Genomic DNA, 15,507 nt, shown 5'->3' with positions numbered 1-15,507 from the left:
CTTGTCCTGCACAATTTCTTGTTAAGCCAAGTGTTCACTCAGCGCAATTAGCCACTTGAAGTTAGAGCTTTATGCAGACACTAGTAAAAGCACTTAACCCATCTTGCCTTTTAGTCAAAAAAAATAAAGTGTCAGGAATTGCAGTAGAGTCACTGTATAATCTCACCCATTCATTGAAAAATGAAAATAAAGAGACTTTTTTTCTAAAAAGCACTGCCTGATGGTGGTGGAGGCAGACTCAATCATGGCCTTCAAAAAGCAAACTGGCCAAGTACTTGAAAAGGAAAAAAAATTGCAGGGCTACGGGATAGAGTGGGGAAGTGGGACGAGCTGGATTGCTCTTGCATAGAGCTGGCATGAACTTGATGGGCCAAATGGCCTCCTTTTGTGCTGAACCTTTGATTCTAAGCACAGGTAAGATTTACATGGAAAAGCAGCACACAAGTATTGGTACTGCCTTTAGATAAACACGAGTAATGTTCACAGTAAACACAATGAAAACCATCATGGCAGCATTGGGAGTGTTAATATTATTACACCTGCACTACAGTATTGAGAAGTGCAAAAGTTTTTACTGGTTTGAATAAATGTTACTAGCTTGTAGCTGAAATACCAGCACTTGATCCATTTGTTCAATATCATTGCTAGAACTAGACCAATGAAAATGTACATGTTAGCCCACATTCAAAATTATTGTACAAATAGCTTTAACATGCAAGCACCCTCTTTACAATGAAGCAACCAGAACTGCATTCCATTGAGCTAAGCTGCAACTTTGTCAAGGACCAAAGAAATTTTAAAATGGTACTGGCTAAACCAAAGAACAGTAACAAACCTAATTTTCACTTTACCCAAGAAAATAAGTGGCATGTTGACAAATGAACCACAGGATAATTCTTTCATGAATTAAAACACGAGTTAATTCCTTAATACTATTGCACCTTATTTCAGTAATTGTTGCATAACCTCAGGTGAATTAAATTTGAGAATACTGGTACGTGTCTAAAAACTTATATTTGCTACTGGAGTACCCCACCATTGTTTCAAGTCAAACAGCATTGTGAAAAGAGATATAATACCCATGATCTGGTTGCACAAGCTTAAGTTTGATAAGAAACCTTCCCCCATTTCACTTCTCTAACAATTGGAAAATTGCAGTTGTATAAATTTATAATACAACCCTCAATTATTGCATATACTCTCAGACTATCATATTTACCCAATGAGTTACAGTTTACTTTTTACCTGTGGTACTCCAAGCCAATCATCCGCTTGTTGCATAGCTTCACGTGCATTATCCACTGGTTTGGCAGAGTCCCAGATCTCCCAGTCAGGACATAAACCTGAAGAGAACAATGCTTTATTTTTTTTTAAAGTTACTTATGAGCAATGATACTACCCCTCCCAGGTACACAGCCATCTACTAGGATGAACATTACACCAGTTCACTTCAGTATATAACATGGCAATTCCATAATCTACAAATTAGCACTATGAGGGGGACAGTGCATTATTTGAAAATAACCTTGTAATGAACTCTACAAAATGGTGGGCAAGCTAACAATCTTGACAGCATATCCCTTGGACTTGCCAAAGAATCTCATTGGAAATCATCTTTCACCTCTTCAACTTAATAAAAAAAGTAGCCCAATAAGTGATCTATACCCATGGTAATGGTCTTGTACATGCCAAAACTAATATAGCAGGTACATAAATCGAAGCTGAGGACTGGCCCAATGTATTTCTGACCAGGGGCTGGTGCAGTGCATAGGTGAAGCATGTCCACACTGTCATTATGATTTTAATAAGTGATTCTGGGATTACGGGTATTGCTAGCAAGACTGGTATTTATTGCCCATCCCCAGTTGTCCTTAAGGTGGTGGGGAGCTGTCTTTTTGATGCAGCAATTTAGAAAACAGACTGATCAGCCCATTACTTTTTCATGACCTTCATTCCCAAGTACACAGTATGCAAATCATTCAAGGAGACCCAAAATCCACACATGTAGAACAAACTAGATTTAAATCTTGAGCACCTGGCAGAAGAGGTTATTACTGTTGACACCTCTGGATCCACACTTGCACTCAGTTTTTGATTTTGCTACATTGATTTGGGCAGGGGGGGGGGGTAGGTAGGTTCACCAGAACCTTTCCATATGGGTGGAAGAAAAAAGGTCAGGTTGTTTCTATGAATCTTTTCAGGGTCAGTTGAAAAGAGAATGTCTAATGCTCAGGAACAGGTCATGTGTTCTTTCTATCCACAATTGCTGACTCACATGAAGGGAAAAAAAGGGTGCTTAAAGAAAGTTCTAATATTCAAATCTGCACAGCATTGCTAGGGCTCAACATGGTTCTCACCAGGGGCACAGCTATCAACGAGAGCACCCAAGGCTTTTCCATCTTTCCAGTCTTGACTAAAGTTGGTGATTGGCAAATCAGGCAATTTATTCTGTATCCATCCCAATAGTCTCTGTTTGGGTGTCTGGTTCTTGGCATCATCAGCTCCCTCATCATCCCAAACTGGCATGGAAATAGAGTAGTGAAGAATCAAAGTCCATACGAGTCCTAGAATGAGTTTCAGATTCCCATCCACAATCGCTTTGCTGTCTGAAAAATAAAAAAAAATTACCACTTAAGCTTTGGGGAGAAAAAGGAAGTCAAATTTGTATATTTTCTACACAAGTGCCTTCATTCATTAAGGTACAACTATTGAAGTATGTGAAATTCAAAAGTAGTAAACAGTTAGGATATAGCAAACTTCAGCAGTATGCAGACCAGCGAAATGGGTAGTTAAATAGCAGATGAAATTTAACGCACAGTATGAGTGATTCATTTTGGAAGGATGGAGAGGCAATATAAACTAAAATGGTACAATTCTAAAGGGGGATGCAGGAACACCTGGGGATTTACATACAGAAACCTTCAAAAAAGTGGCAGGACAAGTTGAGAGGACTGTTAAGAGCATACAGGATCCTTGGCTTTGTAAAAAAAGGCAGAGTACAGAAGGATGTTATGCTAAAGCTTTATAAATCACTGGTTAGGCCTCAGCTGGAGTATTGTGTTCAATTCTGGGCACCACTCTTCAGGGAGGATGTTGAGGCCTTAGAGGGAGTGCAGGGGAGATGTACCAGAATTATACAAGAGATGAGGGACTTCAGTTGTGTGGAGACACTAGAAAAGCTGGAATTGTTCACTAGGCCAGGTTAAGGGGAAATAGAGGCATTCAAAATCATGAATGGTTACTGACCCCTCTGCTGCAGGAAACAGTTTCTCCTTATTTACTGTCAAAACCAGAGGGTATAGATTTAAAAAGGTAACTAGCAAAAGAGCCAGAGGCAAGATAAGGATAATGAAGTTTTATTTTACACAGCAAGTTATGATCTAGAATGCACTACCTGAAAAGTAGTGGCAGCAGATTCAATAGTGACTTTCAAAAAAAATGGTAATTACTTGAAGGGAGAAAATTGCAGGGCTACAGGGAAAGAGCTGGGGAGTGGGACTAAATTGGATAGCTCTTTCAAAGAGCTGGCACAGGCACGATGGGTCGAATGTCCATGTGCTTGAAGATCGATTCTAAAGCAAGTGATTTTTCTCCCCCCCACACACACACACTAGATAGACGGCTGAATTTTAAAAACCCTCAGGATGTGGTCAGTGCTGCCATTTATTGCGTATCTCTTGTTGCAGTTTAATACAAGTGAGTGGCTTGTTAGACCAATTTAGAGGTCAGTTAAGAGTCAAACATGTTTGGTGTGGGGCTGGAGTCACAGACCTGATCATGTAAGCATAGCCTGTTTCCTTTCCTAAACACATTAGTGAGCCAGTTGCATTTTTATTAATGCTGACAGCTTTGTCATTTTTAACCAATACCAAATTTCTTTAAAAAACTGAATTCATTGTCTGGTCCTCTGAATTACTAGTCCAGTAATTTAACCATTACAGAACCACACCCAATATTGTTAGCAACATTAACAGTAGCACAGCATGGTCAATTATTCAATCTCCTGCACTGAAAGAACACTGGCCTGTTTCCTCTTAGGCAAATTGTCACTAGTAAACACTTATTGAAAACTACACTTGCAAGAGGGCTTAAATTGGACAGCTTAGCACTGTGTACAGTCAAATATTCACTAAATTTTGTAGTGAAAGACCAAATTCCATGCATGTAGAACCTGTTAACTGAATTGCTTATGCACAAGTTCCCTTTTCCCTAAAAAAGGAATTTAAAGACTGCAATCATGGATAATTTAAAAAGCAAATGCAGCATTTACCTATAAAAGTGAGTGCACTTCAAAAAGCAATTCATGGGTTGTGACACTTTCAAACAATAGAAAATAATTGACCACTCCCATCCTGATTGATCAAACCCTTTGAATTCCTTAGTCCTACATCACAATTCATTACATTGTTCCATCAAAAGGCAAGAACTCCTTACAAGGAGAAACTAATTGGACATACAACTTAATAAGTTCAGTTGTTAAGCTGATTTCCTTACTAATGAGTTATTTTTCTGTTGGGCTAATCAGTATAACTCCCCATTTCATATCAAAAATTTCTCATTGCATATAATTGCTGCTCCACCAAACGAAATATAAAGTCAGTCAGTCGTTTGTGCTGTACCATTCAGCACCAGCTGATTCCCCACATGCTACAGAAGCCTTAATTAAAAAAGATAACATTTTCCCTTTTGCAGGACAAACTGGTCCATGCACCCAATGATTACAATCAAACTTGGGAACCAGTATGCAATGGCATAGCTCCAATTAATTTAATTAAACAGGTGGTTACTTCATATTGAAATCTGATCACACACACAAGGATCAGTCTCAGTTCAAAAAAGTGCTCACCGTCTTAGAATTGCTGAGTAGTTGTCCATTTGTAGCTCTTAAATTGTAATATCTAAGAATCATACTTCCCTGTTTAACAAAGGCTGAAAGCTATTCAAGGACAAAATCAATACTGGTATATAAGCACACTTTAAGCCAGTCTGATTAACCCTTTAAGGCAACAAGAATTCATCTAACAATAAAGCCAGAAGTTAATGTAGCTTTCCTTAAGACAATAAATGGGGGTTAAGTCACAAGATGTGACAAATTAAACCGAACTTGAAATTTGGCATTATTTAATCTTTATATTTTGTAATCATTCTAATTAGTTACCAGCTGCATTATTTTGTTTCTCAACTTAAACAATGACTAATTTGAAACCTCTGAATGGACTACTGTTATTTCAAGTTTGGAAAGAGATTGAATAAAGTCTTGCAGTTAAAACAATGTTTATTTAAACATATCCTTTTATTAACACCAAGCACTGACATGAGTTGGAAAACAACATTTTAGTCCAGCATTTCAGATCTTGCATTGAGAAAAAAATTATCCTAAAGTGTGCACAATAGAAGAGCTGTGCTCCTAGATTACATGAAAGTTTTGTGTAAACAGGGAAAAAACCCATCTGTAGCAGGTAAGAGTTTCAACACAAATTTACTGCACCCACCAAGGAGATATTGAACTTCAATCCGAATCACTTACAATCTGCACCCTTCTACTTCCATACCCCAGCACAAACCTCCACTTTCCCCATTTTAAATTTTTGTTTGCTCAATGTGGGTGATGCTGATAAACCCATACCCTTTATAACCCTAGTTGCCTGGCCCGGAGGTAGTTGCGGTGGGCCTTCTCCTGGAACTGCAACTCCATGGGTTAATTGTGCTAGGTAGGGAATTGTAGGGTTTTTAAACCCAGCATCAAAAAGGAACAGTGTGTCCAAGATAACATTGTTGGCAATTTGGAGAACACAGGTGATTGCACTCCCACGATATTAATACTCGTCCTTCATGGTGGAGGTCACAGAGTTGGTGTTTGATGCAAGCTTCACAAGTTGCTGCAGTGCACCCAGTAGATCATACATACCATAACCAAAGCATACTAATGATCAACAGGAAGGGCATGGTGTCCAGTAGCGGGGATGGCCATCAAGCTAACTGCTGTGTCCTGGACAGTGTTGAGCTTTGTGTCATTGCTTGGAGTGGTGCAGTTGCAAACAGTGAGCATTCATCACTCCTGACTTGGTTTGTAGACAGTGGTGAGGTATTATGGGGTCAATTTGTTGGAGTTTTCCAGCCTCTGTCCTACTATTGTAGCCATGGTGTTAATTTGCTGGTCAATATAGTGACCAAGGATGTTTACAATGGGGGACTTGAGTGACATTAAGAGATCTGGGAAAGTTGCTGGGCCTTTTTGTTAGAGATAGTAATTACCTGCCATTCATTAGCCCAAGCCTGGATGTTATCCAAATTCTGCTTAGGGTAGCATAGGCTGCTTCATTAGAAGAATTATGGATGGAGCTGAACACTCACTACACAAACCATTTCACTCCTGACTATTGCAAAAGAGGGAAGGCCATTGATTAAGCAATTGAAGATTGCAGTTTGCTAGGGCTCCCTACTTGCCCAAATGCTGCAGTGATGTCAAACGCAGCTATCCTCACCTCTTGCATTCATGTCCAGATCAAGGCTGAACAGCAGCAAATCTGACTCATGAGCAACATCAAGAGATCTGCTGGATCATAACTGAATTTGAATAAAAGGATTTATTTTTGAAAAATAAAATTTAATATAGGCAAAAATGGTACATTCTGATATGATCAAGTTCAAACCCATGATGAATAGTAAAGTTTCAACATAAAACATTTGAGTTTGGTGGTTTATGGAGGGAGGGCAGGGGAAGCTAGGTTTCACACAAGACCTCTCCAGCCTCATCCAGTCAAAATGTTGGTGGGTTTGGGGAGGGGGACACAAATTATCCAAGCCTTTCATACATCCTGCAGCTTATTTCAGAGCAGGATTGGCAGAAGTTAAGGCAACTGAACAGCAACTGTGCTTATTGCACCAGATCCCTGTAGAGCTTGAACAATGAAGTGCCCAGTAAATCTATGCTGAAATAGAAATGCACTGCATACATGAGAACTAATCTGGTCAAGTCCTTGCTGAGCACAATTTGTTGTGCCAAATGTCCAAATCTGTGGAGTACAGTAACACCAGGATGAAGATGCTCATTTTGGGAGTTAAAATGTAATGTCATTAATTGTTCTGGCATTCAGCCACTTAATGCAGGCTGAGGCCACTTACAAACCCAGCTGTTAGGCCTAAAACAAGTACAGTTAAAAATCAAATCTGATCCCACTTAAAAAACAGGATGGGCTTGGTTTTATTTTTAACTGCAAACAAAAAGCACTAGAGTTGGTGCACACCCAGCCCAGTAAGGCTTAACTACAAATGGGCACAGCCTTCATGTTAACCTGTTCTACTTCTGAAGCTTCGGTTCCTAACTTAATGCAATGAAACTTAACTGAAGCCAGTTAGGTCATGCACCAATTAACATTTTAATGTAGAATATTCAGTTTAAAAAAAGCACTGTCATTTTAGCAGAAAGCTTCATTGATGCCTTCCAAGTACCAGACACTAATCTTAAACCACACATTTGCCAAGAACAAGTCCAAAATCACTTCTATAGATCATGCAAGGCATTTAACAACCAAACTCAATCCATGTTGGATAGAAGATGGTGAAAAGAAATCTCCATCAACTGATTAGCAAATACAACAGGATGCCATTTTACTGTAAAAGCAAATCTGTGAATGACAAGTTAAAGAAGCATCAATTTTGAAGTAAAAGGCTACCTATCCCATCAAGCCAGTTGTCCCTGGGCCATAAATCTAACTCATCAACTCCACTTATTTCAAATCACAGGTTTTGTATTAAAAAAATTCACAATGTCCAAAAGCACTTGACAGCCATTGAAGTACTTTTGAAGGTCAATCACTTGTAATGTAGGAAATGCAGCAACCAATTTGCAACAAGGTTCCACTAAGTGAAATAGTGACCAGATAATCTCTCTTCAGGTGATGGTGGTTGAGGGATAAATATTGGCCAGGACACCAGGTAGAATTTCCCTTCCAAATTGTGCCATGGGATAATTTGAGATACCGTGTCGGAGGCTGGGTATTCTGCAGCAAGTGACTCACCTCCCGACTCCCCAAAGCCTTTCCACCATCTACAAGGCACAAGTCAGGAGTGTGATGGAATACTCTCCACTTGCATGGATGAGTGCAGCTCCAACAACACTCGAAGCTCGACACCATCCAGGACAAAGCAGCCCGCTTGATTGGCACCCCATCCACCACCCTAAACATTCACTCCCTTCACCACCGGCATACTGTGGCTGCAGTGTGTACCATCCACAGGATGCACTGCAGCAACTCGCCAAGGCTTCTTCGACAGCACCTCCCAAACCCGCGACCTCTGCCACCTAGAAGGACAAGAGCAGCAGGCACATGGGACCACCTACACGTTCCCCTCCAAGTCACTACCCCAACTTGGAAATATATAGCCGTTCCTTCATAGTCGCTGGATCAAAATCCTGGAACTCCCTTCCCAACAGCACTGTGGGAGAACCTTTGCCACACAGACTGCAGTAGTTCACCACCACCTGAAGGGCAATTAGGGATGGGCAATAAATGCTGGCCTCATTAGCAAGGCCCACATCCCATGAATGAATAAAAAACCCAGATAGAGCCTTAGTTTAATGCCTCTTCTGAAAGCCAGCACCTCCAGCAGTGCAGCATTCCCTCTGAAGCCTAGATTATGTGCTCAAATCTCAGATGGATCCCTGGTCAGTTACTACCTATTGCCCAATATGTTTCCTTCCTAAAAGCAGCACAGACAACTTTACTCCATGGGGTATTTGACATGTCTTTACATCACCCTGTAACTCCATTCCTAGATGTTTATGACCATCTCTTTTAAAAAAGGAGTCAAATCAATTGAGCATAAACCACTCTACCTCAAAAGTCTGAGTGATGGCTTCCTCCCAACCTTTCCTCAAAGTTGAACTATATTCTCTTCATAAACATACAATCCCAGGTTCAGAAATCCTCAACTCATCCTTTTGGTGGTAGGGTGCCCAGTGCCCAAAACAGAACAATCCCAAATGTAGCTTAATGTTTGCGCTATACAAATAAGGTTTGATCTTTATACAGCCATAAGACAAAATGCAGAGGCAGGCCCATCTTAACTCATGCTTCCAGAAAGACCCCACAGTTTCTTCAACATGCACCAAATCAAAGCATCCAATTTTTTCTTAAGTGACTGAAATTTTCACTTCTACTACCCTACCTCGAAGTCCATTTCATGTATTCACCAGTTATATCCACTTAAATATTTTCTAATTGCCAAGCTCTCAACTGCCCCTCCGGTTTGGCATCTACAATGTGACCAATTTGCATTTACTGTAATTAAAAGCAAGTGTTGAACACCAATTTGTAGAAAATCCCCACTCATGCATCTTCCACTCAAATATCCCTTAAGCATCCCTGCTTTCTACTGTTAAGCCAATCTTAGGCCATTCCCAAATTCTACAACAAACCCCACTGCTTTCACAAGGGACTTTGTCAAATGCCTTTGGAAGTCTGGATGCACCAAGCCACAAGTCTTTCAAGATATTGCTTCTTCAAAGCCAGTGGCTGGTTTAGAATGGGACAAATTCTCCAGAGACATCTGGTATTTGCTTAGCTTTCAGTAATCATTAGTTTTTCCAAGATCTGGTACATAAAGCTATCAGTTTAAAAAACAGCTGATGTTGGGTAAATGTTGTATCTGCTAATTTGCACTGCACCTCCTGATATGCAACAAAAAGTAGTGATACCTATTCCTAAAGTGGTTGGAAAACTTACTTTATAACTTGTTTAACTTGAAGATAATGGTTTACTTCTCAATGCCTTCTAACTCAACTTCCCAACAAAAGAGGCATGTCAGTACTGGATTAAATCTTGATATACATCCACAAAATACACAGTCTGTTTTTGGTGACCCAATTATTTTTTGGCAACATACTCTCACGTTTAGTAAAAATTAATCATTCGTGAAGTGCCTTGGCACGTTTCACTACGTTAAGGCAATAGACAAATGCAAGTTGATCATACTATGTCAGCCCCAAAAAGGTTAATTTTTGTTGGGGACAAGCTCCATCAGGTTCTAAAGTTTAGAAGACAATTTTTTTTTTACAAAACCCCCACATCAAGGAAATTAATTTCACTAATTTAAAAAGTTGTATATTTTCAGGATATGGGCAATATCAACATTTATTGCCCATCCCTCATTGACTTGGAAGAGGTGGGCCTTCTCAATCTGCTGCAGGCCATATACTGAAGGTGCTCCCACAATGCTGTTAGATAGGGAGTTCCACAATTTTGATCCAGGTGCTAAGGAAAGCCAATATAGATCCAAGCCAGGTTGGAGATGATGTGATCCCATGCACCTGCTGCCCTTGTCCTTCCAGGTGGTGGTTTGGGAGGTGCTGTAAAAGCCTGGTGACTATAATGTAAGGGAATTAGGGGTTACAGGGAGCAGGTAGGAAATTGGATATGAATTTAGATTTGAGGTTAGGATCAGATCAGCCATGATCTTATTGAATGGTGGAGCAGGCTCAAGGGGCCAATTGGCCTACTCCTGCTCCTATTTCTTCTTATGTTCTTATTATACATAGAATTTAATAGTACACAAGTACAGTAAATTCAGAATACAGCCTGATGCTGACTTTAGATTAAAAGCTAGAAACTTCACAATTTCATATAACCCAGTTTAAAACTTCACAACTAGATACTTGGATTTAAAATTAAATTTATGGGGATATGAACTGTACAATGGACTCTAGTTTTATGTACCATGCATAAAACCTGTAAATGTTTTCTTCAGACCGGGTCTCAAGTGCATCACTATGCTTAGCAAATTAAGTCCCAACTCCAAGAACCACTCTGCTGCAATTTCCACACAGCATTTTCTTCCTGACTGCTGGAGAACAAAGGAGACATTTCATATTTAACTTGGGAGTAATTAAACCAAATTAGCTTTGAAAAACATTTTACCATGAATTCTTAATTTGATGTAATTGCATCAGGACAGAAAGATGTCAAACTTCTATAATTTTGAAATTCAATGGAATTAGCATCACAACATAATTCATTGCAGCCAGGGTCATTCCCAAAAAAAAGCTCTACTTAGTTTTTTTTAAAAAAAAGACTGGAAAGAATGGGGAATAATTGGAGGTAGTGACAGCAACCTTCAAGAAAAACTAATGACTAGTCGCTTTTATCTTAGTCACGTCCATTGTGACCCACTTTTTTTTTAAAAAGGGATCAGGTGAAGTCTAAATGGATTTCAAGGAAGCAAATCATGAAGGGTTAGAAACCCCATAGTTTCATGATAGTGAAAAAGGATGAAGTGACAAGTTTCTAGAGAAACCCTTCATAACCAAAAATTAGGTAGACTTGCTCCACAAAACAATCCCCCCACCCACATTGAAAATAGTCAGGAGTAGGCAAGATCATGGACATAGTTCACAATAGCAAAAGACATCAAGTCGATAGCAAGAGAGTCAGTATGACACCATAACAGACAAGCACTATTAGGGTTTCTAAAGAAACTTTAAATGGGAGCTTTTCAGTAAGAACATGGAGATCATAGACCAGACTAAACTGTTAGCTAGTTTAAAAGCTTAAGTTTCTGTTCAGCCAGCCATGAAATTTAATATTTCTACAAACAGATTTGTGGAAGAACACAAGTCCTGATGTACCAAGCATTCCAGTACTTCACTGCACATCTGCCATGTTTTCCTTTGCATACCAAAATGTTTAGCAAATACTGCCCAACTTAGTGCAAGTGAAAAATACAGTAGAATGGAACTATAAACTTAATGTTAAAACAATGATCCTATTTAATGCAGCTTTTCCACTCAAGTGAATATGGAATCTTATGCAACAGCTGAGCAGCATGCAGTCTCTTACTTTCCCCATTTCTCAAATCTGAAGATATTTAAACAGGTAAACATTCAGCTAAATTACATGCTACATCCTAAACTTCACAAATGCCTTAATGCAAGCCCAAAGTAATCAAATGTTGTTGCAATATGTGCCAATCTTTTGTACCATTTCTATGGTATCTAGACTTTAAAAATATGCAATTTTTTCACATGCTAAGCACAAGAATTTCAGAAATGCAGAATTGGACCATTTGAGTCCAATGATAAATTGTTTTTCATCTGTGCAAGGGATGTCTTTAGGGACATATGGGGCACTAACATTCCTTTAAAAACTAATTGTCCCAGCAGTTCAAGAATGCTCTTAAGAGTATGTAGCTACAGTGGAATATGAAGCAAACTCTAGTAAACAAAAATGTTAATTAAGTTTACCCTCCAGATTTAATACAAGTGCACAAAATTTCCAATAATGGATCTACTTGCAGGTTCAACTACATAAATTAGACTGGGCATTAATTGGACAGGATACATCACCAATTCCACTAGAATGAACTCAGTCTGTCATTATTAATGAAGGCTGTTTATAGTACCTGGAGTGCTTTGATCAATTTTAATTACTGACCCAGCTGCAGACAATTAGAAGTTCAGAATGGTACAAGCATTCCACCAAATTGGTTTTGTCACATCCTACAAATCTTTAGAATCTTAGCAATCGGGCCATGCAACATCTGTTTTTTTAAAAAAAGCCTCAATGCTTAAGAGTCTGGTTACAGCTTTTACAAAGCTTATTAACTGTGCCAATTGAACAGTGGTAGACTAACTGAATGGTGTTTAACTAGTCTATAGGTACATCTACAGAAAAGCGAAGTTAATGGTTATATAGTTCAAAGTTGCCAGGTACATTGCTTTCCCCTCCCCAAATAGGTTTGAGCCAACATCTGAGATACATTTTGGCAGGAAGAACAAGGAGAGGCAATATAAACTAGAGGCACAATTCTAAAAAGGGGTACAGGAATAGAGATCGGGGGGGGGGGGGGGCAGTATATGTGCACAAGTCATTGAAAGTGGCAGGACTGGTTGAGAAATTGGCTAAAAAGCATACGGGATCCTGGGCTCCATAAATAGATGCTTAGAGTACAAAAACAAGGCAATCATGATGAACCTTCATAAAACACTGGTTCAGTCACAACTGGAGTATTGTCCAGTTCTGGGCACTGAAGGCCTTAGGAGAAGATGCAGAAAAGAGATTTACTAGAATGATTCCAGGGATGAGGAAATTTAGCTATGTCGATAGACTGAAGTGGGGGTTGTTCTCCTTGGAACAGATGGTTGAGGAGCGATTTGATAGAGGTATTCAAAACAAAAGGGTCTAGACAGAAGAGGGGGAAATTGTGTTGGCAGAAAAATCTATGTCCTCTGGTTCTTGACCTAAGCTGATTGGCAAAAGAACCAAAGGTAACACGATGGGCCGAAGGGCCTCTATCCGTGCTGTATAACTGAGTAAAAAAAACTTGCAGGGCTACAGGGATAGCTGGATTGCTCTTGCAAACAGCTGGCATTGATTCGATGGCCTCCTTCTGTGCTGTAACCTTCATGATTCTAATGCCAAAACCTAACAGTCATTTTCTTTAGTTCAATTGTGAACATATTGGAGGAGTAGAATTCCAGTCAGAAGCAGATTTGACTTGAGGTACCAGGTTACTAAGGTTGTGGTTTTAAATTGCACAAGTGGCCTTTCAAAAAACAATTAAGACAGGTTGCAATTCAACAGTTTTGTAAACATTAACAGTCAATAAGCCTCATTTGTAGTTTTTTTTGGGGGGTGGTGGTGGAGGACAAAAAAAAAATGCGAGAAGGGGAAACTGATTGAGAACACTAATCAGTCCTATGACTAAATTAGAATAGAGCCTCACTTGTGCATCAGTCTGTAGTTAACAACTAGACATCCTGCCATTGTTTGCACTGTGTTCCAAAGTTCAAACTTTGGCTCAGCTTTTCATGCTATGTGCAGATAGATCACTACATATGGTAAACACTACTGGAACAAAAACAGAAAATGCTGGAAGCACAGGCAGCATCTGTGGAAATAGGAGAGTTGATTTCAAGTGTGGACCCTTTCCCACACCCAAAATGTGAACTCCTCAGTTTGCTCCATAGGTGCTGCTTGACTCACCATTTCTAGCATTCTGTTTTTGTCTCAGACTTCAAGTATCTCCAGCTTTTGTTCAGTACAAGCCAAATCTCAAACCAATAGCCTTGATCACATCACTCCTGAATAAAGCAATTTCTTCCTCCCAACTGATTAAATCAATTTAGTTGTGACCAAAAAAAAACTTGTGTACGGTTCAAATCAACTGATGCTGAGCAATTGAGTCCCACTGATCAGACGATAAATCAAACCTTGAACTACTCAAAGTTGACAACTTGCATATTCCCCAAAATTGGGACCAGGAAGCAGTTCTCTGCTGGGAGGGGTGCATTGCAGGATATACGTGGAGGGTCCCAAATGTTCTAAGTGCACAGGCCCCCCTCAATGCCAGCCTACAGCAGAACCTGTATAACTTAAAGGTTTAGCCTCAAGTGCCAGGTAATGCATCTGTATGGTACAATGGAATACTTACCATTTGTCTGGACAGGTACAGCCTGCAATGACATTCAAGACACTGGACATCATTCAAGAGAATAGTTTGCTTAATCATTTCCCTGCCATTTGGGCTCAATATCCACCCCCTTCATCACTGTTGCAACTCACCAAGGGTAATTTCAACAGTATTTCCTTCCTTTACAATATCTTAGAATTCCTTAATACTAACAGGAACACCATCACAAGAGTATGGGAATAGTCAAGTATGGAGGTGACAAAGCAATGGAAGAAAATTACAGCAGCAGATAGGCAGAAGTAGGGGTGGGAACAGATGATACTGATGTGGCAGTAGGCAGTCTGTGTTAGAGAATATGGGGTTTGAAACTCAGCTTGGGGCCAAATAAGACAGTGGGTGCAAACAGTCTGATTCAGCCCAAGATAGCAGCTGGGAAGGAGGACTGAATCTGTGGCAAGGATATGGCATTTATGGCAGGGGCCAAAGATAATGCTTTGGTCTTCTGTATGTTTAGCTGGAGGAAATTGCAGATCATCCAAGAGTGCACGTTGGACAAGCAGTCTAACAGAAGCCTGGGGGCGGGGGGTGGCGGATGGAGTAGAACTGGGTGTCCTCAGCATACATATGGAGGTTGACCCAATGTCAGCAGATGTCATTGCAAAAGGATGGCATGTAGATGAGGAAATCAAACTTAGGCATAGTTAACTCCCAGGCATAAACTGGGTGGTAAACCCCCAGACAATTCCTGGACAAAAAGATACGGTGAAGGGTTAAGTATCCATCTGGTGCTCATGATGGATATTCTTTCCCTAGTGCTGGTCTACAAGCCATCAGAATATAGTACAGGCTTGCTGATAGCAATAGTTTTTTAAAAAAAGAATCTAGTTATGCAAATATCACAATAGGCTATACCATTCTGACATTGAGAGCACATTTACACAGTGCCAGTGACAGACCAGGAGAGCACTTATTTAATCTGACGGAGTAAATGCAAAACCTTCCTACCTAATTTCAACTTTCCAAGTAAACAAAAAAAGGGCAGACTTGTGAACTTGAGCACTAACTATAAAATCTACACCACAGGAGGCCACCATTCAG

General features: G+C 39.8%; 1 protein-coding gene across 4 annotated transcripts in view; it reads right to left on the bottom strand.

Annotated features, from left to right (window-relative positions):
- flnbl (filamin B, like) overlaps positions 1-15,507 on the bottom strand; it is a 153,758-nt gene that overhangs the window by 77,462 nt on the left and 60,789 nt on the right. For all 4 annotated transcript variants that reach the window (XM_067998799.1, XM_067998800.1, XM_067998801.1 and 1 more), the window contains exons 3-4: positions 2,358-2,606; positions 1,246-1,343 (exon numbers count right to left, since the gene is read on the bottom strand). In XM_067998799.1, the coding sequence (XP_067854900.1) occupies positions 1,246-1,343; positions 2,358-2,606 (347 nt within the window). The remainder of the gene's footprint in view (positions 1-1,245; positions 1,344-2,357; positions 2,607-15,507) is intronic.

This window comes from Heptranchias perlo, chromosome 17 (genome assembly GCF_035084215.1).
Source record: "Heptranchias perlo isolate sHepPer1 chromosome 17, sHepPer1.hap1, whole genome shotgun sequence".
NCBI classification, from domain to species: Eukaryota; Metazoa; Chordata; class Chondrichthyes; order Hexanchiformes; family Hexanchidae; genus Heptranchias; species Heptranchias perlo.
The sequence above is the reverse complement of the archived record's forward strand: the minus strand, read 5'-3'. Positions and strand labels throughout refer to the sequence as shown.